Here is a 25249-nt window from a genome sequence, read left to right on the forward strand (position 1 = left end):
ACCACCCTGCTGGCGAGTTATAACTGCCACCAATGGGATGAAGTCGCGGCACTCAGATTCCTCCATAGAACCCCTAAAGAGCCAATTGGCACGAGTCTCAGCGGAAGGAAGAGCCGTATCCGGTTGCATTTTAAAGGCAACCTTTGATGCCGCAGATAACGCCGGCAGATTGATAGCAGAGGGTACTGTTATCAAGAGACATGCTTGGCTACTGCAGTCTGGATTCAAGGCCGAAACCCAAGCATCATTGTTAGACAAACCGGTGGAGCCAGAGCTATTGTTCCGTAAGGCTCTCGAGGACACGCTGAAAAATGCCAAGGACGAGTAAGAAACACTCAAGTCCCTAGGTCAACTAACCACTAAGCCTCCAAATCAAAGGGGTAATGGCAATTTTCGCCGCACACGCGGCCAAAATTTCCCAAAGAGGGTCAAACTATTCCCAGGGCCAGGGTACGCCGTGGAACAATAACAACCAACAGTCTACCCAAGGTTATAGCAGGGGGAATAAGAGAGGACGTGGTAAAGGTAGAGGCAGCCCCAGTAGAGGCGGCAGCACGCCTCCACCAAAACAGTGACGCTCCGCTCAGGGTCCCTTCTCATGCATCCCCAGTAGGCGGATGCATTTCCAACTTCACCCAAGCTTGGGAAGGGATCACATCAGACAGATGGGTGCTGTCCACAGTGTCCGCAGGATACTGTATAGAACTGTTAAATCGTCCGCGAAACCACCCTCCACGACAAAGAACACATTCTTTGGACCACCAAAGAATCCTCCTCGAGGAGATCGTCAATCTGCTAGCAAAGGACGCGATCGAACTCGTCCCGGGACACCAGGTAAACAAGGGTATTTATTCAACTTACTTCCTTGTACCAAAGAAAGATTTAACAATGCGCCCAGTATTAGACTTACGGCCTGCAAACAAATATGTCAAGCCCCAAAAATTTTGCATGACTACTCTCCAAGAGGTAATCCCCCTCCTAAAGAAGGGGGACTACATGGCAACATTGGACATGAAAGATGCCTATTTTCATATTTCCATGTTCCCAGCGCACAGAAAGTACTTGCGTTTCAAGGTGAACAGTCGGCACTACCAGTTCAAAGTACTGCCCTTCGGTATAGCTTCAGCTCCAAGGGTATTCATCAAGGTACTGGTGGTGGCGGCAGCACACTTACGCAGGGAGGCAATCCCGGTGTACCCTTACCTGGACGACTGGCTCATCACAGGGGAAACACCAGTCATTTGCAGAACAAACATTCAAAGAACGATCGACCTCCTCTTCGAATTAGGTTTCTCAATAAACGAGAAAAAGTCAAGTCTGGTGCCAAGCACCTCCAAACAGTTCCTAGGAGCTATCCTAGACACGCAAGAGGGGTTGACCTTTCCATCAGAGGAAAGAATTCGGAATATACTACTGTAAATTCCTCAATATCAGGCCGGTCGCCAGATTACGGTACGCAAAGCAATGCGTTTGCTAGGCATGATGGCATCATGTATTTACCTGGTCCCCCACGCGCGCCTACGCATGCGTCCCATGCAAGAATGGTTGGCGATACAGTGGTCTCGGGCAAGTGGTCTGCGGGATGATCTAGTGGTTGTTTCGCCAACACTTGTACAAAGCCTTCACTGGTGGACAAGAGAAAATCTGTCCAACGGGAAACCCTTTTACGATCCCGAGATACAGGCGGTAGTCACAACCGATGCATGCCTCACGGGGTGGGGATCTCACCATCTCCACCACAAGACTCAGGGTCTCTGGTCTCAATCAGTAGCCAAGAATCACATCAACCTGCTAGAGCTTCTGGCAGTATTCAAAGCGCTTCAGGCCTTCGAGCCCTACCTACTAAATCTGTCAGTGCAAATCCGGACGGACAGCACTACAGCCATGTTCTACCTGAACAAACAAGGAGGGACTTGTTCGCCAAATCTGTCCAAACTCGCCTAGAAAATTTGGATATGGGCACTCAGACGGAACATCTTCCTGTCATCGCAACATGTTCCAGGGGATCTCAATTCTCTAGCAGATGCACTAAGCAGAGATCCATTCCCAAAGGAGCACGAATGGTGTCTACACAGAGAAATAGTAGAAGATCTCTTCTCTCAGTGGGGTTTCCCCACCATAGACCTATTCGCCACAAGCGAAAACAGACAATGCCCAAGAAACGCGTCCAGGTTCACACGTCCAGACTCCCAGGGGAACGCCCTGTGGATGAGCTGGTCAGGGATGTTTGCATACGCTTTTCCACCAACTCCTCATCAGGAAGCTGGTCAACAAAATGAACAGGGAATCGATGACGCTCGTCCTAGTTGCTCCCATGTGGGCGAGACAACTGTGGTTCCCACACTTACGCAGATTAGCGATGTGCAAACCCATCAAACTCCCGGGCTGGTACAACCTACTGTCCCAACATCAAGGTCAAACAGTGCATCCTCTACCCAACTCAATGAACCTGGCAGCATGGCTCCTGAGGTCATAGAGTTTGGACATCTCAATTTACCACAAAGATGTATGGACATCCTAAAAGAATCTAGGAAGCCTAACACGAGGCACTGCTACTTTAACAAGTGGAAAAGATTTGTTATCTGGTGCCAGAATAAGCAAATCAACCCAGTTGATTGCACTCCTTCCACTATTGTTACATACATGCTCCACCTGCTGGATGCAGGACTAGTTTTTAACTCACTGAAGGTGCATCTGGCAGCTCTGTCAGCATACACCACCTCCCATAACAAGGTGTCGTGGTGGAAAGTTCCAGTGGTAAAAGCCTTCATGTAAGGAGTAAAGAGACTTCACCTTCCTATTTCAAACCCACCTCCAGGGTGGGACCTTAATGTGGTGCTATCTAAACTCATGGGCCCCTCCATTCAAACCCATGCATAAAAGCAGTCTCAAACACATGACTTATAAGACGGCCTTCTTAGTAGCTATTACATCCATAAGCAGGGTCAGTGAAATTCAGGATCTGTCAGTGCAGGATCCTTTCTTTACAGACCATAAAGATAAACTGGTTTTGCGTACACACCCTAGGTTCTCACCTAAGTTTATTTCCGAATTCCACGTAAACCAGTCCATCAAGCTTCCGGCTTTCTTCCAAAACCCACAAAGCTCGGCTGAGGTGAAACTACACACCCTAGATGTGCGTAGGGCGGTCCTCTACTATGTAAACAAAACCAGACCGCTAAGAAAAACAGACCAGCTGTTTGTCTCCGTAGCTACAGGCAGAGAGGGGGATCGCGTCTCTAAAGGTGCCATCTCTAAGTGGATTGTTAACTGTATCCATCTGTGTTACTCCCTTTCTGAGAAAACTCTGCCTTTCACGCCAAGAGCCCACTCTACAAGAGGCTTTGGGGCCTCTCTGGCTTTCATTGCAAATGTGCCCCTAGACACCATTTGCAAAGCAGCTACTTGGAGCTCTATTCACACTTTTACTCAGCACTACTGCATTGACACCCATTCCAAGACAGATACTCAAGTGGGACAAGCGGTTCTAAGACATTTATTTGCTCATGAGCCTCCTCATATCCCACCTCCTTCTTCTAACACTGCTCGCTAATCTATGCACAGCATGTGATCTAAGCAGATTCCACAAGCCTCAGAAGAGATACATTACTCACCGTAATCGTATTTCTGATGCTTGTATCTGCTTCGATTCACATGCAACAACCCCACCCTTCCTCCCCTCTGAGAGAAGGCGCCTGGATGCTTGTAGTCTTATCTTATATCTATATGCTTGGACTCTGTACTCACGCTACTCCTCATGCTACCTCATGTCACGAAGAAAAAACACAATCTGAGGGTCCTAGACGCGTGAGGGATCATGGGTACAGTGGACGTCACACTAGGGATAGTATTACTGGCACGCCCTGTGTCGACGCCCATTTTCGAGTTTCGAAAAACAAACTGTAATACTCCGCAACTTCCACTAGATGTCGGCCTATGCACAGCATGTGAATCTAAGTAGATACAAGCATCAGAAATACGATTACGGTGAGTAAAGTATCATATATACACATATATATATATATATATCTACATCTATGGACTGGAAGACACCAACAAGGGGTGTCTCCAAGTGTCAAATGAGACATTGGGAACAAGCGACTATACCAATTGTGAGCAAACAACGAAGATCACGAAGTATACTTCGGAATTCTTTACCAAAAGACTAACAGCATTAAGTCCAAGTATCAATCTCAGAAATCTAGGAAATAGATAGGGGAACCCAATAGGCCCCAGGAATGTTGGTGCCACACCAATATTAAACGCATATCAAATCTCAACCGAAGGAGAAGTGACTGTAAAGAATCTGTAGGACTAAACATAAGAGGACAAACTGAAAGAGTGTAAATTTGGAAAAATAGTAAAGAGCACGTAGAGGACAATGATGGGTCCTGCACCCTCTGGAGCATCGGATCTAGGAATATATACAAGAAGTTACAATCTCTCACAAAAAAAGTCAGTGAATCAGGAAGAATGATCTCGATTTACTGCATTCTAGCCAAGTGGCCCCATCAGACTTGTTGCATTTGGACCTATCCTTAGAGCAAGCGCAGACACATCTGGCTAAAGGGAAGGTGCCACAAGATATATATTTAGGCCATTTTATTTGTTGTTGGTTCAAGTGGTAGGGTGAAATAAAAGTAGGTTTTTGGACAGAGGACATTTTTCTTTGGACTTTTTGACGACGGGTGAGCACCCTTAGGTAGTTTGGTTAGGGAGGGGGTGGAACATCTCCGTAGCAATAGAGCGAGTTAGGCATTTTGCTTATTTAAATAAAACCCTCCAACGTGTCAGCCTCCTTCCGATTCCTATGGTGTCGGAAGTGGTCTGCCTGATGACCCGATAGTTAGACCCATGTTTCATTTATATGGCGAGGCCCATTGATACATTCCTATACACAGGCCATAGGGGTATACAACCATGTATAGGGAAGATACCCAAACATACTTTCCCAGAGGCCTTGGAACCCACAGCATTCACTTCGAGACTCCCTAGAGATTCAGACGAGGAGGAAGAAGTGGGAAGCACCTACCCAGACATTCCCTTAGATTCGAGACCCCCAGGAGTTAATGAGTACACTCTAATCCCTCCTGGAATGTATCATCGACCACCAGATCCAGGTGGATCTGCATCTCCAGGAGAGTCTCGACCAATTAAGAGCAGGTCCAACTCGCCTAGTAATAGCTCATGGCGTACTCCAACCTTATTACAAGGGTGAAGACCTGGGAGCTTTTTTCATAAATTTTGAAAGGATAGCATCCCAATTTAGTTGGGGATGAAAGTCTAAAGGTCTGCTATTTAGCCCCACTATTAAATATAGAATTACAGGTCTCCTATCAAAGTATAAATTCCCAAGGGACGACCTCTTCCTCATGTATTAAAAGGGCACTGTAAGAACGGGTAGGACTGACCAAGACTTTTTAATTCCTCAAGTTTTGTAATGTTCAATTACTTCTGAGTGAAACCCCCTAGAACTAGCAGGTTAGGTGCATAATATTCTCACCCAGTGGCTTGGAAGAAAAACCTTACCGGAGGTCTTAAAGGCCATTTCCCTGGAGCAGTTTATGAGTGCCCCATCCCTCCAACAAGGTATTTTACAACAACCTCAACCCTCCCAAGAAACTATCCAGATTGCACAGGCCCATTAAGAGGCCGCCAAATATCTTAAAAACACTGGTAAAATCTTAGAACCAAGAAGGGACCTTGGGCTACCTCCCAGATTCTTACACATGGAGAAATCCAATAAGCTCGAGTGAACGTATGCTCTGGAAACCCTAATAAAGGCGATGAGCCCCCATACCTCCCCTTAATGAAAGCCAGACAACCCACTGAAGAGGAAGCGGAAAGAGTAAAACCACCTTTTTCCATTTCCCCCATCTGCTTCTCCTGTAGAGGAAATGGTTACCTTTCTCGATCCTGTCCCAAAAACATCCCTGAAGAACCTATGGAAGTATGGTGGATAGCAGTAGAACAGTCGGGTGGGGAAGAAGGGGAATTTGGGGACATTCCCGACAAGGCAGAGGTCTGCTATTGCGCTTCCCATCCCTTCCAGAATCATGAAGATGTCCAAGTCAATGGCATTTGGGCCAAAGCTCTTATTGACTCGGGGAGCATATAAACTGCGATACGAGCTGACTGAACATACCCCGAAGACCTACTGGGAGAACAGGCCGTCAAGATCACGTGTCGATGGGGATGTTGAAACCTATCCCAAGGTCCCTCTTCTATTAAGGGTTAGAGGTCACCCTACATATATAAAAACCTCCATGGTACCTGGCCTCCCTGAGGAAGTGATTATTGGTACCGGCTTCGCAAATTTTTATGACCTCCGAAGTCCTCTCTCAGATCAGGGTGCCCCCCAACAATATTCTCTCATATTATCCTGGGAAGTGTGTGTGATGAATCGAGAGAATGTGCCCCTTCTCCCCAGGGGGGAGCCACTCCTTTTGAGATGAGGGAGGTGAGCCCCCTCTGAAAGACCCTCCCATAGGGGTCTGGGCAAATGGGACTTAAGGACTTATTTCCACAAGGAACTCCCTATACCAGCAAGCCTGTATTGGTTTGCCTTCAGTAATAAGTATTGTGCCTTCCTTTTGTTTGGCTTCAGGTAATGCTGGATCAAACACAACAAGGGTAGGAAAAGGGAAAACACCCTTGATTGTGGTCTCGTAAGTAGCCCGGACGCGTCGATCAGAGAGGAAGAGAAGGTGATACGCAGGGGAAGCCCTCTGATGTAGCTATGCATTGGAATGGCGCAGCAGTGGGGAGCCACAGAGCCTGCGACAATCTGAGAATACCAAAGCAAGACCCCACAGGCCCAGCGCACCAAACGGCAGGGAAGACGCTGTGAGGACGGACTCTGGGAGACCGGTCGACGTGGTGGCGTGACTGCAGACAAGCCATGGTGGGCCTGGGGCCCGATCAACGATGCAGAGACGAGAGGAAATGGGTGAGACGAAATCTCCCGTCAGTAGACTTATGCCGAGTACGCCAACACAGCGGGACACCGAGAGCAAGTCCACCGTGAAACCAGGAAAGAGGAGACAGAGTAGAGGAAACCGGCATGTACGGATGCCAAGCACCGAAAAGCCACCTGTGTCGAGAGAAGTTACCGGGGAGGCACTGAGAAGGCCGCGGCAACAGTGACCACACACAATTAACTGGAAGAACTGCAAGGTTGACTGTGAATCATTGAGCGAGTATGAATATGTCTGTGAATCATTGAGAAAGCACAAATGCACATATTGAGAAATACCAAGGAACGTTGCCCGCAATATTGAATGTGAGGTAATCAGGAAGCCTGAGTGTATCTGAGGGAAAAGAGAGGTACGACCCATGTTGATTGGGGGAACATTAAAAGAGCATGAACCTATGGATTGGAAGACACCAAGTAACAAATGAGCATTGGGAAAGAACAAATATACCAATTGTGACAGATCAATGAAGATTACTAAGTATACTTCCTAGTGAACTTTGGAATTCCTTACCAATAGACTGAAAAGCTAACAGAATTAAGTTCAAGTATCAATCCAAGAAATCTAAGCAAGAGATGGGGGTACCCAATAGAGAGACACCAGGAGTGGTGGTGCCACACCATTATTAAACATGTATCATATCCCAACCGAAGGAGAAGTGACTGTAAAGATCTGAAAGACTAAACGTAAGGAGACTACCCGAAAGAGCACATTCGGAAAAACAGTAAATGGGATATCGAGGACATTGACCGGTCTCCCTTTGAAGCAGAAGACCTAGGAATATATACACTAAGTTACAATATCTCAGAAATAAACACTGAATTAGGAAGAATAGTCTTGATTGACTGCTTTCTAGCTGTGGGGTCTCATCCGACTTGTTCCATTTGGATAAACCCTTAGAGACCCCCGAGACATCTGGTTAAAGGGAAGGTGCCAGAAGATGAATAGTTTGGCAATTTTTTTGTTGTTAGTTCAAGTGGTAGAATCAGGTAGAAGGTTTTTAGACAGAGGGCATTTTTATTTGGACTTTTTAACGACAGACGAGCACACTTACTATGGTTAGGCAGGGAACATCCCTGTAGCAATAGGGCGAGTTATGCATTTTCCTTATTTAAATAAAACTCTTAAATTATCTGTGTGTCCGACTCCTTTTTAGTTTGGGCTATTAGGTGTTGCTTGCAACACCTATAAAGCCCAATCTATTGCATTCAAATACTGAATCATGTATACATAGGAAGAATGGCTTTGCAGAAGGGCTTTTGAAGAGGGGCACACAGAAATGACACTGTTTATTTATAAGCCCACCCATTCCTTGCCCATTCCCTTGCTACTCCATATGGCTAGAGCGCCACTGCCAATGTTATTTTAATCCAGATGATGACATCTCTAGACATCAACCGGTAACATTTTTGTATCCCATACATTCCCAGTCTCCCTGGGCCTTCGGCTCTCTTTGGACACGTGGACTCCCACCTCCACAAACATTGCCCCTCTCCTCTGTCCACTTTACGTCTCCACTTCTCTGGCCCCACCTTATCGATCTCACCCTGTTAGTGAGTAGTGACTGTGGGGCTAATTTCCCCTTCAGGAACTACTCGTGGATCTGGTGAATGACCGATAACGCCCTCCAAGAATGCATGCTGTGACAGCTCACGCTGCAAGGGCTCCTCCAGCGCCTGTGTGTGCGTTTAATAACATGTCAACAACACCTGCTCACTTTAAACAGGTTTCCACAGCTGCTCTTACAAAAAAAAGTGCTGAACAAGGGGATGCCACTCTTTTGATGCTATGAATGTAATTGTACTAGCAAACAGAAGGCAGGTAAATAAGCATACATGTATGCACATTTAGCAGAAGCAATTCAATGACAGTTTGTCGGCAGTGTACATTCTTGGAAGATGAAACGGCCATCCTCTTTAGAAATTATGCTTCGAGAATGCGGTGACATCTGCCCTTAGTGGACTCGCTTCATCTTCGGTTGTGCCCACCCTATTCTTGAGTCTGTTTTATCCATTCAGGCTTTAATGGAACAGATTGTGCTACTCATGCACATGTCATCCAGTTTAGTGTGGTGAAAACCCCTCATGCATGAACGCCATCATCTCTGGGTTCCTGGTGTTCCGCACCCGCCCCGGATGAGTCGCTTGTGCCCTCCGCTTCCTACACCACCTTGGGCGCAGTCTTGGCAAACATGTTGATGGAGCTCTGCTTCTAGCCAGTCCCTTTTGTCATTGCGTTGCGATGTAGGCAGTCGCGTCTAGTGCCAGGGGGGACCTAGTTCAGGATTTCTCTGGCTGGGGTGTCGGGTCCTGATCAGGTTCGAGTGCTTGGAGCTCTTGTCGGCCTCAAGTTGCCTATCGTGATTCAGTGAGGGGTGTCACTGCTTACAGATTGGGTCAACCCTGGCTTGTCGTTCCATGAATTGGAGACTTTTTGGTGGTTGTCTGGTTCAAATGGTCAAAATGCTGTTGCAGCGGCCAGACGTGTAACGCCCTGCTCGGTCTAATTTCAAGGTGCAAACAAGCCTTGTGTATTTGGGTCAGAGGTTAAACCACTTTGCGTCCAGAGGGGCTCCGCACAGCGTCTGTGTAAAAATTAAGGTTCACAGTATCTTCACTCACACTAAAATAGGGAACTGATTAGGGCCACCCAGTGGTCTCTCGTCACCTCAGCAATGGGGTTGGTTGCCCGGGGGCCACAGGTGCACTTCGAGTGTGTCAATAGGCGTGGGCCTCACAGCCGTGAGTTGTCATCAGTAGGTCAGCGTTCTGGGGTAATCCCAGTGCTTAAAGTGGGCCGGGGCCTGCCGGGGCCCGGTCCTACCGCAAAATTGGCGGGATGCATTATCCCGAGATTCGCCTGCAATGAAGTCGGGCAAGCTGACAGAAGTGGCAGCCAGCCACAGCGACGCTGTGACTGGCTGCCACTTCCGTCAGTCATAGTAACTGCATCTGGTGACCCCTCGCGCGAGAGGTCACCTCACCAGAGGCAGTTACTGTCCCTTTGTTTCCCCAGGTCGCCGAGGCGTCTTTAACCTCGGCGAACCTGGGGATTCCTCGACATATTTCGAGGTTTATAAAAGATGGCTTTGAACGTACACATTTCAAGCCATCTTTTATAAAGCTTTGCCGATGGACAATTGTGTCCGTAGTCAAAGCTTTATAAAAGATGGCTTGAATTGTGTACTTTCAAAGCCATCTTTTATAAACCTGAAATGTTTAAAAAAGATGGCCTGAAAACTAGGCAAACCGTAGCGTATGCACACAAATATATATAAATGTAATATATTTGTGTGCGTACCTTACTATGGTTTGTGTACTTTGCAAGCTATCTTTTATAAACGTAGAAATATGTTACATATTTCTATGTTTAGAAAAGATGGCTTGCATAGTACAAAAACCATAGTAAGGTACGCACACAAATATATAACATTTATATATATTTGTGTGTATACCCTACGATTTGTGTACTTTTTAGGCCACGCCCCTCCCACAAGCCAAGCCCCCAAATAAGCCCCCCCCCCCCACATCCCATTGATTTCTTACCCCACTTAAAGCCCTGGGTAGTCCCCATTGCTGGGAGCAGCTTAATTAACCTTTCAAAGCCTCAGCGTGAGAGCCGTTAGTTCAAACAGTGGTGGAGGTGGAGAGCACCCTCTGCCTGGTCTTGGGGTAGAAATTAGGCCTGCCACACTCATAGATATACTCAGGTGCGTTGCATTTTGCTGAGAGGGAAGGGTAGTGTGTTGGCCAGTCAGTATTGCTCCTGGGCGAAAAGTTAATTGTTAGAGACCTCCTGGACTGGTGGATTTAGGTGTAATCAGAGAAGGGACACACATGGCAAGTGGTGGGCCCCCTCAGAGGCCATGGGCTACCCGTCACGTCCTCAGCAGGCCCTGCCCCACCCGGCTAGTTGGCCTCCGGGATCGTGGAATTGGCAGTGCCACCCCACCACAGTGCAGGCAGTCAGGTGGCAGCCTGTTAGGGAGAATTCTCTGTTTAGCTGAATTTCCTAACCTAGTAAGTCCCCCAGCAGCTTTGCTGGATTTCTGGAGTTTGTTTTTTTCTCCTGCCAAGAGTGAGTCTCTTTTCTTCACACTCTTGGACATGATTTGAGGGGTTCCTTTGACTGTTAATGTGTTTTATGGGCTATGGGGTCTTTTACTCCATAGGGTCTCATGTGTTTTTACTATGTGTGTTACACAGCACCCTCCGTGCAGTGACACAGGGGTGTCATAGTGACACCCCACCATAGACTCCATACCCTGGGACTGACTACTGTCTCCCAGGGCATGTAAAGTCACCATTGGCTTTACTAGTCCCAAATTATGAACAGAAACCAGTACAAACCATCATATTGTGGACGTACTGGTCGGGGCAATTTGATTGCCCCGGTGTCTGTTAGTCGAGGGGGCATGTCTCCGCCCCCCCTGATCCAGTTTTGGCTGGTGGCAGTGGATACTACTTTTTATATTCAACCTCAAATACATCTCTATGGGATTTTCCCATTGTTCGAGGCTACCAACTTTAATTATGTAATTCTCATAGCCTCGAACATACCGCCGGTTTATTTATTTAATATTAATTCGCCGGTTGGTATTTTTTGCCAGAACTCTATTCTAAAATGGCGTTTGTGTTCTCTTCTGTGACTCCAACCCAAGTCGAGCCCTTTGTTCCACTTTTTGGCGGGCTTCTCCACAGAAGCCTCCAAAAGTGGTGCCACTCTGTCTGGGTACCATAGGGGGTGTGGGAGGGGGTTTAGGCACCCTGGACTGAGTTACCTTGGTAACTCAAGTCGCACTCTTGTGTGATTGGCCCAAGTGGTGAGCCGGCCGGCTCACCACGTAGCATGTTTGATTGACAGCTAGGCTGAGTGAATGGGGGTGTGCTGCATAAAAGCAGGGCTTTTGGGACTGGAACTTCAGAAATCGCCACAGGACCTGAGAATCCGACAAGGGAGAAGCTGAGCCGACCTGCTACGACGACACCACCGGTGGAGCCCCGCGGAACCGACTCACCACTTCCCGACGACAGAGAAGATCTTCTGGCTGGAGAGTCTTCTTCCCCTGACTGGTGGGCACAACCAGTCTACCTTCTTTTTCTCGCATCCCAGGACATCTTGTGGTCGAATTGCCCGTGCCAAGCAGCCCGGCAACCGGATAGCCACTTACCACTGGACTGCGAATAAAAGGACCGCTCCTTTTAACTGAGAACTCTGCGGCTGGTTTCTTCCCTGGCAGTGTAACAGACTCCTGTCTTCCTCCCCGACGAGATCCTCTCCTCCCACGGCCGAAGCACCGACTTGCATCCGCTGCCAGGAACAACTGCCCCGCTGGAGTATTCTCACCACTTTAAGGTACCGTGTCCGCCAGGCCTCCCTTTCTAAAGATTGCTACAAGGTAGTAATAATCCCTTAATCTTCTGGACTAGGCTGGCTGCCTTGACCATCTAACTGGTCCCTTTCTTTTGGTCCAACTCTTTCTGAACCTTTTCGAGACTTTTGTGCACTTTTCAACCGTGTGACCTTGGACACATTGTGTTCTGATCCTCTTAAAGTGGATCCGGCTTTCTGAACTCTAACTTCACCGTTTGACTCTGCCTTCCTCTCTTGCTGTGTTCTTTTGAAAGTGTTGGGATCTGTTTCAATTTATGCTCTGCCTTTCTCTCCCTTTTAAACCAAATTATTAGAGTGCCATCTGCGTTAAGCGCTCACCGCTGTCTGAAAATAAGTGGGGCTTTACTTAAGGCTTGTCTAATAGTCTTTTAAGGGAGTGTATATCTTTTAGTGACCGTGTTTTTGAACTGCTTAATATTAGTGCCTGTGTGTTTTATTAGATGTGGTTTTAAATAAATAATTATATCTCTTTTACACCAAGCTCTGGTCAGTGTTTGCTTGTTCTACTGTGTTCTTTTGACCTATTGTGAATACTCTGTATACTGCCTAACTCTTCTTGAGGGAAGTCTGACTGCTCAGCTACAGCTACCAAGTGAATCTCTGTGGTACAGACTGCTACCAAGTGAGTTTACTGCCAAACACCTGTAGTCTTAAATCTTTTGCAGTGGTCCCAGAGGGAACTGCACAGGTTTCTGCCTAACACAGCCCAAGCCACAATGGGAAGAAAGAGCAGGCACCACGCCATTGTGGGGGATGGCAGCCACTGATGTCGGCCCTGGCCAACAAGTGGTTCCCCCTCAGCACCTTTCTCAGTTACAAACTTGCAGTAGAATGGAGGCGGGATCGCCGATTCCTGAGGCTGGTAATGGAGCCTCTGTGGTTCCTGCCCTAAGCTTTAGGGAGCAGAGGTCGACTGGCAGGCCGAGGGTACACTGTCTGTAGTGGCAAGTGTCTCCCCTGCTGGCACTCTCAGGGCACTGCCATGATACAGCATATGGGATGCAGGGCCAACGTTCAGGCAGGCTTCGTTGTCACTGCCAATCTCAGCAGGGCCTGAGGCAGTACAGCGTGGAATCACACTTACCGCATATGAAGGTGGTCAGACTCACGGACCGTGTGCCAGCGTCCCCGATGGTGCCACCGCGGTGAGCGTCCAGCAGGTGTGATTCTCTTCAGGGCAATAGTACTCGGTCAGTGCTCCGGCACGGCGCTGTGAAACAGTAGGCAGAGTTTGAAGGGGCTCGCCGTCGATGCGGAGCCCGGCCGGCTCTGGCAAACGCTGCCTAGAGGCTTTTTCGTGCCCAAGGGATCGTCGATACAGGGTCTTCCGCTCAGGAGACTGGCGGGCTTCGCTGAGATACAGACAGCCGTTACAGTAACGGCGCGGAAAAGTCGATCGCGGGACAAAGCATTGTCCCCGCTCCCAATGTAGATCAGGGGGCAGCTCGCAGGGGCACCTCACCTCCCTCGGGTTGCCGTTATTTCGCCTGGGTCGTTGCAGGCGGCCGCTACGCCCTGGGCGCACGCAACGCAGCAATGGGCTCCTAATCACAGCGGGCTGTTGCAGCCTCTGGAACGGCTCACTGCAAGCAGGTTTCAGCCACTTCGTTCCACGGCTGCTCCACCTGCAGAACGGGCTCAATATGAATGTTTTTAGTAACCAAGCCAAGCTACCGCTGTCGGCACCGGAGCTTCTTCACTATGCCGCCATCTTCGTTGCACGCAACTGCGCCTCATCAAAAGGTTCTGCCTAGTATAATTGTGCATTCATTAAACCCACTATGCCAAAACTAGAGAAGGCGTATGTTTGGATGTTGTTCTGCCAGCAGGCCCTCAGAACTTTGATCAGGGCTGCGTATAGTTAATTGCAGTCTCTTGCTGTTGGAACTTTGGGTTGCATCACACTGCAGGAATGCACATGTTACTCTATACCTGCTATGTTGTGTTGCCAAACGACAGGGCAGCTGATGAGGTGTCACTAGACCTGTTCAGCAGAGTTACGTGTTTGCATTATACTTTTCATCATGGAGCATTTATGAAAGTGAGTCTGATCAGCAGATCCTACTTTCAGAAGCAGAATTACCAGCATCGTTTTATGTTAAAAATAAAAAAGCTCAGGCTAGTCCACCCTTGCGTTTTTCCACAGTACCCTTAACCATTCTGCTACCCACAGGAGAGTGTATCATTGGCGGCTAGTCCTCGCTCAATACTAGGAGATTTAAGCAGACTGTAAGGAAATGCTGTTGCCTGCTTGCAGAGAAGTTCTTGGGCCACCCTGATCAGAGAGGTGAAAAAAAAAACTTCTTAACAATTACCCTTAAAGTATAAAAATCTTCGTGCATAGGAAAGAATAATGGGATTGAATGATGTCCTATGCCAAGAAAGCTAGGAAGCTAAAGATGAGAGCAAGTTTTGATGGTGAATGGCAAACTTTTTCCAAAGTGTTGGTTTGACGAAATGCGTTTTTCGTTTTTTTTATTTCATGTATCTAACCCAAATTCTTTGTCAGCATGATTAACATTGAGTTTATATGCCAACAGGAACGCAACGAAGCAGTACTTCGTCGTACCTTGGAGCGTAGCCAGCGAATGGAACAAAGACAGAAAAGATGGTCTTGGGGAGGTGCCACTCCCTCGGATTCAGACAACCAGACAGGTAATTGTGACCATCTGTCTTTCAGTGGTAAAATAATGGTCTGCCATGTTAAGTGTCCTCATAAAAGTCCTGTTCCTTTGTGGAGAAGTACTTGGATGTTGTTGATTATCTGTTTTAGTTTTGGCTATGTCACCTATAAGCCAAAACTATTGCATTGGAGTACAGCTAGGAGGGAGTTGGCCTATAAGGAGGGACACAAAGGTTGTAGGTGTTTGATTATTTACCCACCAGTTGACTGCACATGGCCATACTAATTCGTATGGCCGTTTCCACCCTGTTTATGCCCCTCTCGGCCAGAACACATTCTCTTGGGATCTCTGAGCTTTCCTTTTCAAGCAGTAACATCAAACTTTGGCCTGCTAGTTTTATTTCTAAGCTGTCTGATGAGAATTAATTGCAGCTTTTGTTGCAGAAATAGATCTGTTCCTTGCACTGAAGTCCTGTAAAAAAAAAAAAAAGCACTGATAAAGTCAACAGTTTTACTTGACTTGCTCAGAATACTTACTCCTTACATGGGGCAGTATGAGTGTTGTAAAGTAATGCAATTTCTTTTGTCTCACTATTATAAAAGGCCGATTCCCTGCCTTAAAATGGGCTGACCCCAGGCATGTTTTCTGGGTTTAAGAATTTGTTCTGATTTGTGATTGCCTATGAGCAGCTTTAAACCAGTGGTGGGGCCCATTACATACCATCATTACATTTTATTGAGTCAATGTATTCCTTACATCTAAACATTAAGTGGCCATCACTTTGTTTCTCGATAAATAAGCTAACCCATATTGATTTTTGAAAGAGCATTATTTTTTAACCCAGGTTTGTTATTGTACTAGCTGGGAAATGCGCATACTGGCAGCTTGCAAAAGGTAAATACACAGTCCGGGAATGTTTAAATTCTTGATTATTTCATAGATTAATGCAAATGTGTTTTCTAGGTGTTGTGCACTCCATTCCTAGTTTGTTTAAGCCTACTTGCCCCTTTCGTTGTAATTGCTGTTTGAGTGGCCACATGCTGTCCTTGCATTTCCTATACCATTGTCTAAATATTTGCAGCGACTCCTTTTATTTTCAGTTTGCCCTGTTTTAGAGACTGGAGAGAGGAGCTGGAGGGGAAATTGGCTAGGGGCAAATCCCAATATATAAATCACCCTAACCATTGGGTTGCAAAGTGAGACAAATCAAACGGCTTTCTTGAAGTATGTTTGAGTTCACCGATACCATTGCAGTCTGAGCTTAAATGTGTAACTCTGCTGAGGTGACGGCGAGGAAGGAATCAAGGAGCTCTCAAATTTCACACGTATGTGTGAGTCAATCCTTTTTTTTGCTTGGAATTCTGAGACTTTGAGTTTACCGAAATTTCAAATGGGAAGCAAAAATCTACAAGTCCCAGGATCTTAAGAGAAAAAAACAGAAGTGGATGGCCTTAATGCGCACTACCATTTGAAACTTGAGAGCTCTGGAATCACAATTTCAAAAGTAACACAATTATATGATAAAGGACTTAGGGTATGGCTCTCCAAACGTTTTCAAGGTGTGGCCATTAGGTGACGCTTTAAGTGTTTCATATAAGCTGCAACTATTGGGTTGGGGAAGTGGAGCTAGTAGAGAGATGGGATGTGAGGGTGGGGGGAGGTGGAGCACAGGATGTGACCCTGTCCAAAAAAGGCCATTTGATTTGGAGCAGCCTTCAACGAGTGGGAAATGCTGATTTCATTGTGACCCTCCTCTCCCCGCCCCCCCACTGCCATGAAAAACCCTACGCCTGGAACTACTCTGCCTCTCGCCCTTTTTTCTCCCAAAATGACAGTATTTTGTTCTTACCGAACCCACCTTTGATGATGTGGCAGATACAGCAGGCAGGCTGATTGCAGAAGCCACTGTCATAAAAAGGCATGCATGGTTGCAGGGCTCCTGTTTCAAACCAGAAACGCAGGCTACTTTACTAGACATAACAGAGGAAGCAAAACATTTTTGCTCAACAGTAGATAAGGCCTCGGAGATGGCTAAAAAAAGAACAGGAGACAATGAAGAGATACGTCAACTCTCCAATAGCCCATTTTACCAGTTGTGGTATTGGGGGCAGAGGGGGAGGGGAGCTCTGCAGGGAGAATGATTTTTCGTTTGCCACGTGGCAGCTAGGGTTCACCCCAAACATACCCACTACAGGATCATGGTTTTCCCTTCAGAGTTACCAGCACGGGAACTCTTCAGGAAATCAATGTACATGTTGCTCCAATTATTAAAAAAGGGTTAAGGCCACGGGCCATGACCTTCAGCAGTGGCCACTGTACATGTTCCAGCAATTAAAAAACTGGAAAGGCCAGTGCCCACAGGCCATGTCTCTAGCCCCCCCACCTCCCCAACAACAAACCAGGTCCCACTTATGTTCTTCGGCAGTTGCCACTTGTTACACCACGGATTCAAAAAATAGGAAAGGCCACCAGCAAAGGCTTTTGGCCAATACACACCTCCCTAGTAACTAAACAGATCCCAACAGCCGAGGACTATGACAATAGCCTCATGGTCCACTCTACATGTTGCACCAATTATTAAAGAGAGACGGCTAGGGCCCAGCAGTCTGAAGGTCCCCCCATAGCCAGTTACTATGGCATTTGGCCGGGTCTACTGTATATGTTGCACCAATCATTTCTCGCATCAACAATCCGTGGCTCCATCAATGCCATCCTCTTTTGTGAAAATCACTCCTGGGGTAATGTAGAGTTTGAAGATTCCTGCTGAAACACATCATCTGCTGAATTCTGCGTTAATGGAAAAATGCTTAAAAATGTAAGTGTTCCTCAATCTCACTTGGCATGTGTCCCCGCTTTGTGTAATTTGCCCCTGAACGTTTCCCATTACCCCCTTTCACTGATTAATGTGACAAATTTTCGTTTCCAAACGTATCTTTTGTCATTATTGCTGGTATCTTGAGAATTTGCTGTGGGATTCCACCGGTGAGACACAAATGTACCAGCCCAAACGGGCTCCTCAGGCTACCCCTAAGTCCCCCACTGCGCATGTGTTACGGTTTCTCTCTCCACACCTGTAGCCTGATTTGAATCCACCGCTTTACCACCTTTAAATATCCTTTTGAGCGTGTTCCTTCTTTTTTGGCTTTCCTCTGGATTACTGTGGGAATAATACAATTGGGGTTTTTTATTTCACAAAAGCCTCGGCTGCAATGCACCATGGGAGATGTATAGAATTTTTTTTTTGGGGCAAGGACAACCCGTCTGTCGGGTATTTTAAAACTAATTGGAAGGATGTACATCAAACCAACTAAAGTTACATCTGAGACACTTTGTGCCGATAAGTGGTTTTTTGTTTTCTTAATTTAACGGTTCAACAAATCTTCTCAAAAATGTTCATTTTCAAGAAGCATAGGCCAAAGTTTCTTTTGGAAAATGTCATTCAAATGTTTCCAGCGAGCTAAAAGTTATCAATAGAATTTTGGAAAGTGTCTGAATTTCCCCGTTTTCTTTGACCAGATCCTAGCCTTCATTTTTGAAGTGAAAATGGGCCTTTGCTATGTCAGTTGTCTCTCAGTACCTGATTGTGCACTCATAGTTTGCGGTCTCGCTCTCTCAGCGACCAAAACGCCATCTAATGACATGCTAGATCAGATGGAGCTCATTAAGATTATTTTCCTGATCAAACTCAAAAATAGGGGCCACAAAGTGAAATATCTGAACCAAACCACTAGATAGCAGGATAGCATAGAATAGCATGGTAAGCAATCCCCAGCGGGGAAATCACTTTCAGTTTTAGATTATTCATTTTTGCTATGTGTTTGCTCACAATGTTATAGGGGAAGTTCTCTGAGGATTTGTATTCCCCCAATGGGATAGGGCATGTATTTTTGAGCATACATTGTTTGATTACATTTTTTCTAACTTAGCATCTTATCTTCGATTTTTAGACATTTTATACATGTAAACCGCATGGGCTGAAAACAGCCATCTTGTTATAATCGAAACCAATTGCCATAAATTAAACTGCTCTGGGGCAATAAATCCTGACTCGTGCCCCTCTAGCTGACATCAGCATGTCAGACTGATCTGTTACGCCCCTTGTCATGACATTGATGCTCAGAGTAGCTAAACGTGCGCTGTTGGCATCTATTCAATAACGTTTCCGAAATGAAAACGCGGAAATCACTCAATAAATGTACACACACATAATGTTTAGTCGCTTATCACAACATGAAAACAAGTTATACTTTTTTTTTATTATTATTTGTATTTATCAAATTTTTGATTTTACAAAATGGTTATTTTCTTTTTGTTTACTTTGTTTACTTTCCCTTTGCTTGTTTATTTTTCTTTTTTGGAATTGTTCTTAAGGTTGTGTAGTTCCAGGTGACAATGTGCGATTTTCTTCTTTGAGGCATTCTGCTAGAGCAGCTTCCGTGATCTTCGCCATTGCAATTGTCCAGCTGGTTTTCTTGCCGCTCATTAGATTGTTCCACCAGGTTTCTTTTTCTCTCAGTGTGAACGGTTCTAGAAGAGGTTTTAAGTATGCTTTTCTTAGCGTTGAAATTTCCGGGCACATCATCAGAAGGTCTCGAACCGACTCTGTTTCGAAAGGGTTCTTGCAGAGTCGACAGCTTCCTGAGGTGGATAATCCTCTAAGTGTTCTAATTTCATTGGTTTGGAGGAGATTTAACTTTGCCCTTAGAAAAGTTTGAAGCAGGCGTTTGTCAGGGAAGTTTCTGATCACTTGTTCGATTTCGTTAAGTATTTTGCATTGTCTCGGAAGATGGGCCAGTAACTTGTTTGAGACAGCCTTTTCTTGGGTTTCTATCCAGTCCAGTTCGTTCAGCTTTTTCTTAACTCGCATTGGATTTTGTTTGATGTAAGTCCTCCTCGTTACAGCCCGTTAGCTCCAATTGGAGTTTTTTCTTAGCTGCCCAAGTTGATAGCATCTTGCATCCTCTTGTGTGGATTTCTTGATTTATCAGCTTGTATTGAGGAGCTGCATCTGGCATGGTCACTTTTCTGTATAGGGACATTTCACTCCAGTCAACTACTGCTTTTAGCGAGAACAGCCTGAGTTCTCTCCTTATTGCTGGCATGGATGTTGACTTTGGAAAGCGGAGCACTTTGCGCCAGAAGTGTCCTTCAAGTTTAGCCCAGAGACTTGATGAGATTGTCTGAGTAGCTTCACCTCCATATGTCAGGAATGCAATCACTTCTGCTTTGTAGTATTTTATCACTGGTAGCAGAGAAAAGCATCCGAAATTTCCTGTCCAACGCTTTGGCCTGGGAGGTGAGATTCCGAGTTTTTTCCCATAGGTTAGTCTGCATACTTAAGTCGTTGCCTGAGCTGTCAATCATAACCCCAAGGTATTTGAATTCTTTAATGAGTTCGATATTGATGTCATCAATGGTCCATTGGTGGGATTTGCTTTTTTTTTTCTTTTTTTTTTTTTTCGATGATCAAGATTTTGTTTTTTTCTTTGTTGATCTCGAGGTTATTTTTTGATATATAGCTGGCCAAGTTGTTAAGCTGGCGTTGGAGTCCTATCTGCGTCTGGTCAATCAGGATGATGTCAGCATAAAGTAGCCTTGGGACCACGCACTCCCCTGTTTTAGGTGGGAAGGTTCTCAGATCTTCGCCGGTCTCTTTATAGTCTCCTAGAAAGGCTGTGAATAGTGCGGGCGCCAGAGGGCAGCCTTGCGTCACACCTCGGTTGGTCGAGACCTCTTCACTGAGGGTGCCTTTTTGATCAAACTTCACTCTTACCGTTGTTTTTGTGTGAAGAGCGATGATAGGTTCTAGAATCTTATTAGGGCAGTTCCATGCGTCTAGTTTGCACCACAGTAGATCACGGTCAATCTTGTCAAATGCTTGGGTTAGATCGTCAAAGACCATAAAGAACTTTTTTTTGTTGTACTCGTGATTTGCTTTTTATTATGTTCAATAACATAATATTTACTGTTTATGTTTAAGCCGGCTTGGAAGGGGTCATCACATGGAGATCGTTTGGCCCGTCGTTGAAAGCTTTGTAGCAGGAACGAACCATAGATTATTCCTATCATGTCCTGCAGAGATATTGGGCGATAGTTGGCGGGATCAGATCTGTCTCCCTTTTTGTAGATGGGCACGACTGTCGCCGAGGTCCAGGATCTGGGTCTTTGTTAGGCTTATTTCTTTAAAGACAATGCTGATGCCTGGGGCTCTGGATGATTTTAGTTTTGGATCACTCTTGCTGTATCGACTTTGTTGGAGTAGTCGTCCCATGGAATAGGGGCCCTAGGGTTACGTGGCTTGGGTTTTTCAGATGACTTCTGGAAAAGGTTGCTGAAGTGGTTATTCCATTTGTCCTCACTCACTGTGTTAGCTGTTGATGGACATGTGTCTTTGTGGACCGCTTTTACAAGGTCCCAGAATTCTCTAGAGTTTTTGCTGTTGACCTTCCTTAGCATCACCTCTGAGTCATGTTGATATAAAGTTGCTCTGTAGAATTTGATCCAGCCTGCATATTTCTTTGCTTCCTCCTGGTACATTTTTTTGGTTGTTGGAGAATTTGACATGGACGCCTGTCGTTTGAGTTTTCGTATGTCCCGACGTTTCTCCACCAGGAGTTTGTCATAATGGTGAGGACCTTGCTGTCTCTTCGATGTTTTGAGGGGCCTGGTTGATATGCGATCAGTAATGGTTCGTACTCTATTTCAGTGGTTTTCGCAATCTCATTGTTTCTGAGGTTTTTTTTTGTATGTTGAAGATAGTTCCAGAATTCTTTCTTTTGTTAAGTGAAGACGGCCTCCTTGATTTGTAACTTCCACTTCAGTCATTGTTGGGTTTGGAGATCTTTGGGAGATCCACGTGATTTGCAGAATGTTGTGGTCACTAACTTTGGTTCTTATGTCAAAAGATGTTAGTAAATTGAGCATTGCCTCCGAGGCGAATATGTTGTCGATAGTGGCTTTTTGACGGTTTCCCTCCCATGTTGGAATTTGGGATGCTTTTGGAAAGATTTGATTTGTGTTATAGATGTGCCTTGAGTCCATCAGTTTCACCCATTTTTGGCCCCTAGAGTCCCCCCTTTGCAGTGTTTACTGAGGATGTTTCTTTTGCGGTCGGGCAGTTTGCATTTAGATCTCCTCGTATAACGATCAATGTTATATCCGGGTTGGCTTGAACTTCGTCTATTTCCGATTCAAGTGTCCGTAGGAATTTCTCGTCTGTGATGGCTTTAGGGTTCCAGTACGTTGTTATTATGACCATAGAGGATGCCAGGATCTTCTCGCTAGTTGGATCCGTTCTAGTCCACTTCACCTGCACGGAGAGGAGGCTTTGCGAGAAGGATCGTTTTTTTTCAATTGACAAACCGCATCCAGAGCGGACTGCAATCAGAAGGCCGGCTGAGGGGCGATCTATCAGACATTTTTTGGCTGGTGCGACTTCGATTGCGTAGCCGTCCATTGCTGGTGCAGTCGTTAGCCAGGTCTCCTGGAGTGCAAGCATAGTCTCCCAGGTTGGTTTCTCTCTTTGTCGTCAGATGTTTAAAGCCCCTAGTGTTCCACGATCCCATTTTTAGTGTTGCCGGTGTAGATTTCTTTCCTTCTCCGTTTCTTGGTGTGTCATTTTTATTTTGACTCATTACTGGTTGCTATTTGTTGGCCACGAAATTTTCTGGTTTTGGTAGCCAAGCCCATGGTTGTTGGGCCGAAGGATAGTGTGTTTTGTTTTGCTTTTGTGTTAGGGTCTATGTGGCCAATCTTTGCAGATTCCTTTGTGAGCTTGTTGACCTTTCCCAGGAGATGCTCTTCACTAGGTGATTGTTTGGGTTTTTCCGTTTGTTCTTTTATCTGCGTCTCAAGGGTCTTAGTTTGGAGTTGTTGGGATTGTGAGCTGCCATAATTATTTTCTGATCGGTGGTAGACTTCCGTTTTCGTCTTGTAGTGTCCCCTTTGGGAGCTTGTAGTTTTATTTTCCGTACCATGGCCAGAAGATGGGTTTTTATCTTGGTAATGTGTTAAGAGGAATCCTTTTTTGAGGAGTGCTTCAATACCTTCTTTGGTCAGACTTGCTCTTGGGGATTCTGCAATGTCTTCATCCCTTTGTGGTAGGGTTCGACGAGTGTAATGTCTTCTGGGCGCAGACGTTGACGTTCATGCTATATCTTACAATTTTCATAATTGTTCCTCGATTTAGTATTAGGGTTTCTGTATTTTTTTCTGTTTGTTCAAGTTTAAGGATTGTGATTCTGGGTGGGTTCTTCAGTTGGCCTCGAGCTGATCGCGTTTTGTATCACTCCGAGAGACTTTGCGGGATGCTCTGAGGCGGTGAGGTGTCCTACCGTGTATGATTGTGTACCTTGCGGCTATTTTGTGTGGGGCTTCGTTGCGATTGCGTTCTTCCATTTTCCTTTCGGTGTATATGGTTATCTAGTTCTGACTGTTTGGGCTGGACTGGTCCTTTCAGAGCTCTTGAGTTAGCTCGTGGTTTCAGTGTTGATGTTGTTGAGCTGTTCCGTCTGCGTTTTTTTGATAATGTTTTTTTTTTCCGGTGTTCTCATAGAGGTCGGTACTCTTTCTTTCTTGTTTGCCCCTAAGTCGGGTGAGAGGTGTGTAGAGTTATGTTCATTGTGATTGTAGTTGTTATTCTTGTGTTCTGTGGATTGAATAAAAAGTGATTTGGCTTTTGAGGGTTTTCGCACTCACGGGTGATGTTTTCTGATCTCCCTCGCTTTGTTGAAGTCTGCGCTACAGGATTAGACCTTTCCAGGCTGTCCTTGGAAGGGCAGCTAAGCTTCTGTGAAGGCGTAAGTGCCTGGTGAGTCGATGATGATACAGGCCTCGTTTCTTAGTTTTGAATTTCCTGTCAGAGCTTTTTTTTTTGGCTTCCATTTTTATTCTTTCCTGTGGTAGTTTCATGTGAGTTGCTTGAGAATACAAAAGTTGTAACTCCTACTGATGTCTGTTTGGGTTTGAGCACTTGCTCCTTGCTTTTTCTGTCCCTCTGATTTGTTTCTGCCCATGTCTTGGAAGTCCCCTTGGGGGGTCGGACTAACAGATCTTTCCTTTGGGGTGCTTTCCTTTGCAGTAATGAAACCTTCTAGGTAAATCAATTTGGTGTGCATTACAGCAATGAGTGTTGTAGGGTCCTTTAGAGTCTCGTTTAGGGACTTGTACAATTTCCCAAAGGGCGCTAGGGCAATCGTAATCGCCGACATTGTCATCATGTCGGGGTTTTTTTGTTGGGGTTTCTTTTGGGAGCAAGTAGGCGTGGCCCGTGCTTCTGTTTGGTGTGATGTGGTCTGGCTTGTATAGTGATCCGTCATGCAGCTGGTTTTGTGAGGGTCGTGTATCTCTTGGCAAGTAGGATAACAAGGACTTTCTTGCTGGTGTTGGAGTTGCTGGAATCTGCTAGTCAGCTTTGATCTCATCTCTAGGCTGCAAGACCGAAGGATCTGGTGCAATATGAGGTACCTCGCTATGAGACGGCGAGGTTATGTTGAGTTCTCTGGGGATTGGCTTTCTCCGTTCTTCAGCCTCCTTTTGTGGCCCCACTGGCAGATGGAGGACTTCTTGTGGAGATTGCGGTCTCATACCCGGATATGCAGGGGGTGTTTTATTTGTAGTAAAGGTTGTGCATTTTTATCCTGCATAGCGTCGGCCTTGAGGTGTTTATCATTATGGGGGGACCCTTGTACGGGGTTCTTAATCAGATCCTGCTGTGGCGGTAGACCTAGAGCCACGTTGTTGTTTGTCGGTGTTGTGGTGTTGCTGGGTTTGTAAACTGATTTGCAAGTTTTCGGGTCTGGCGGCAGGTCTGTTAGTGCTTCTAGAATTTCGTCACCTGTGAGTTCAGTTAGCACTTCATGTTTTCTTTTTCCTTGTCTCGGGAAGAAGTCTTTTAGCGAGTTGCAGAAACTTCTTTTTAAACATGCTTCTTTTGTGGGGACTTTGGTCCCCTTTTTAGTTGTCACTTGTTTGCGACTTTTGGTAGTGTTCTTTTTTGGTTTTATTTTTGTATTATCTTCTGCAATGGGGGCCTGTGCTGCAGTTCTAGAATGCTTTAATGATGGGTTTCCCCCTTTTTTCTTTATCTGGCCTGGTTGCTATTTATCATATATGTACTCCCAGTCCTCTGCTGGTGCCTCTTGTCTAGAATCTTTCCGCCCATCCATTCCATTCGTGGAGGGAGTCCGCTGTGGCACTGAATGAGCCGCTAGGGGAGCTCGAGAGTCAGCTGAGAACTCCGAGTCCCCAGCGGAGTCT

General features: G+C 46.0%; 1 protein-coding gene across 11 annotated transcripts in view; it reads left to right on the forward strand.

Moving 5' to 3' along the window:
- The window catches only part of MAP7D3 (MAP7 domain containing 3), a 1453570-nt gene that overhangs the window by 373686 nt on the left and 1054635 nt on the right, over positions 1–25249 (forward strand). For all 11 annotated transcript variants that reach the window (XM_069612805.1, XM_069612807.1, XM_069612812.1 and 8 more), the window contains one exon: positions 14909–15023. In XM_069612805.1, the coding sequence (XP_069468906.1) occupies positions 14909–15023 (115 nt within the window). The remainder of the gene's footprint in view (positions 1–14908; positions 15024–25249) is intronic.

Source organism: Ambystoma mexicanum, chromosome 5p, assembly GCF_040938575.1.
Source record: "Ambystoma mexicanum isolate Mex_15411 chromosome 5p, UKY_AmexF1_1, whole genome shotgun sequence".
Lineage (NCBI taxonomy): Eukaryota > Metazoa > Chordata > Amphibia > Caudata > Ambystomatidae > Ambystoma > Ambystoma mexicanum.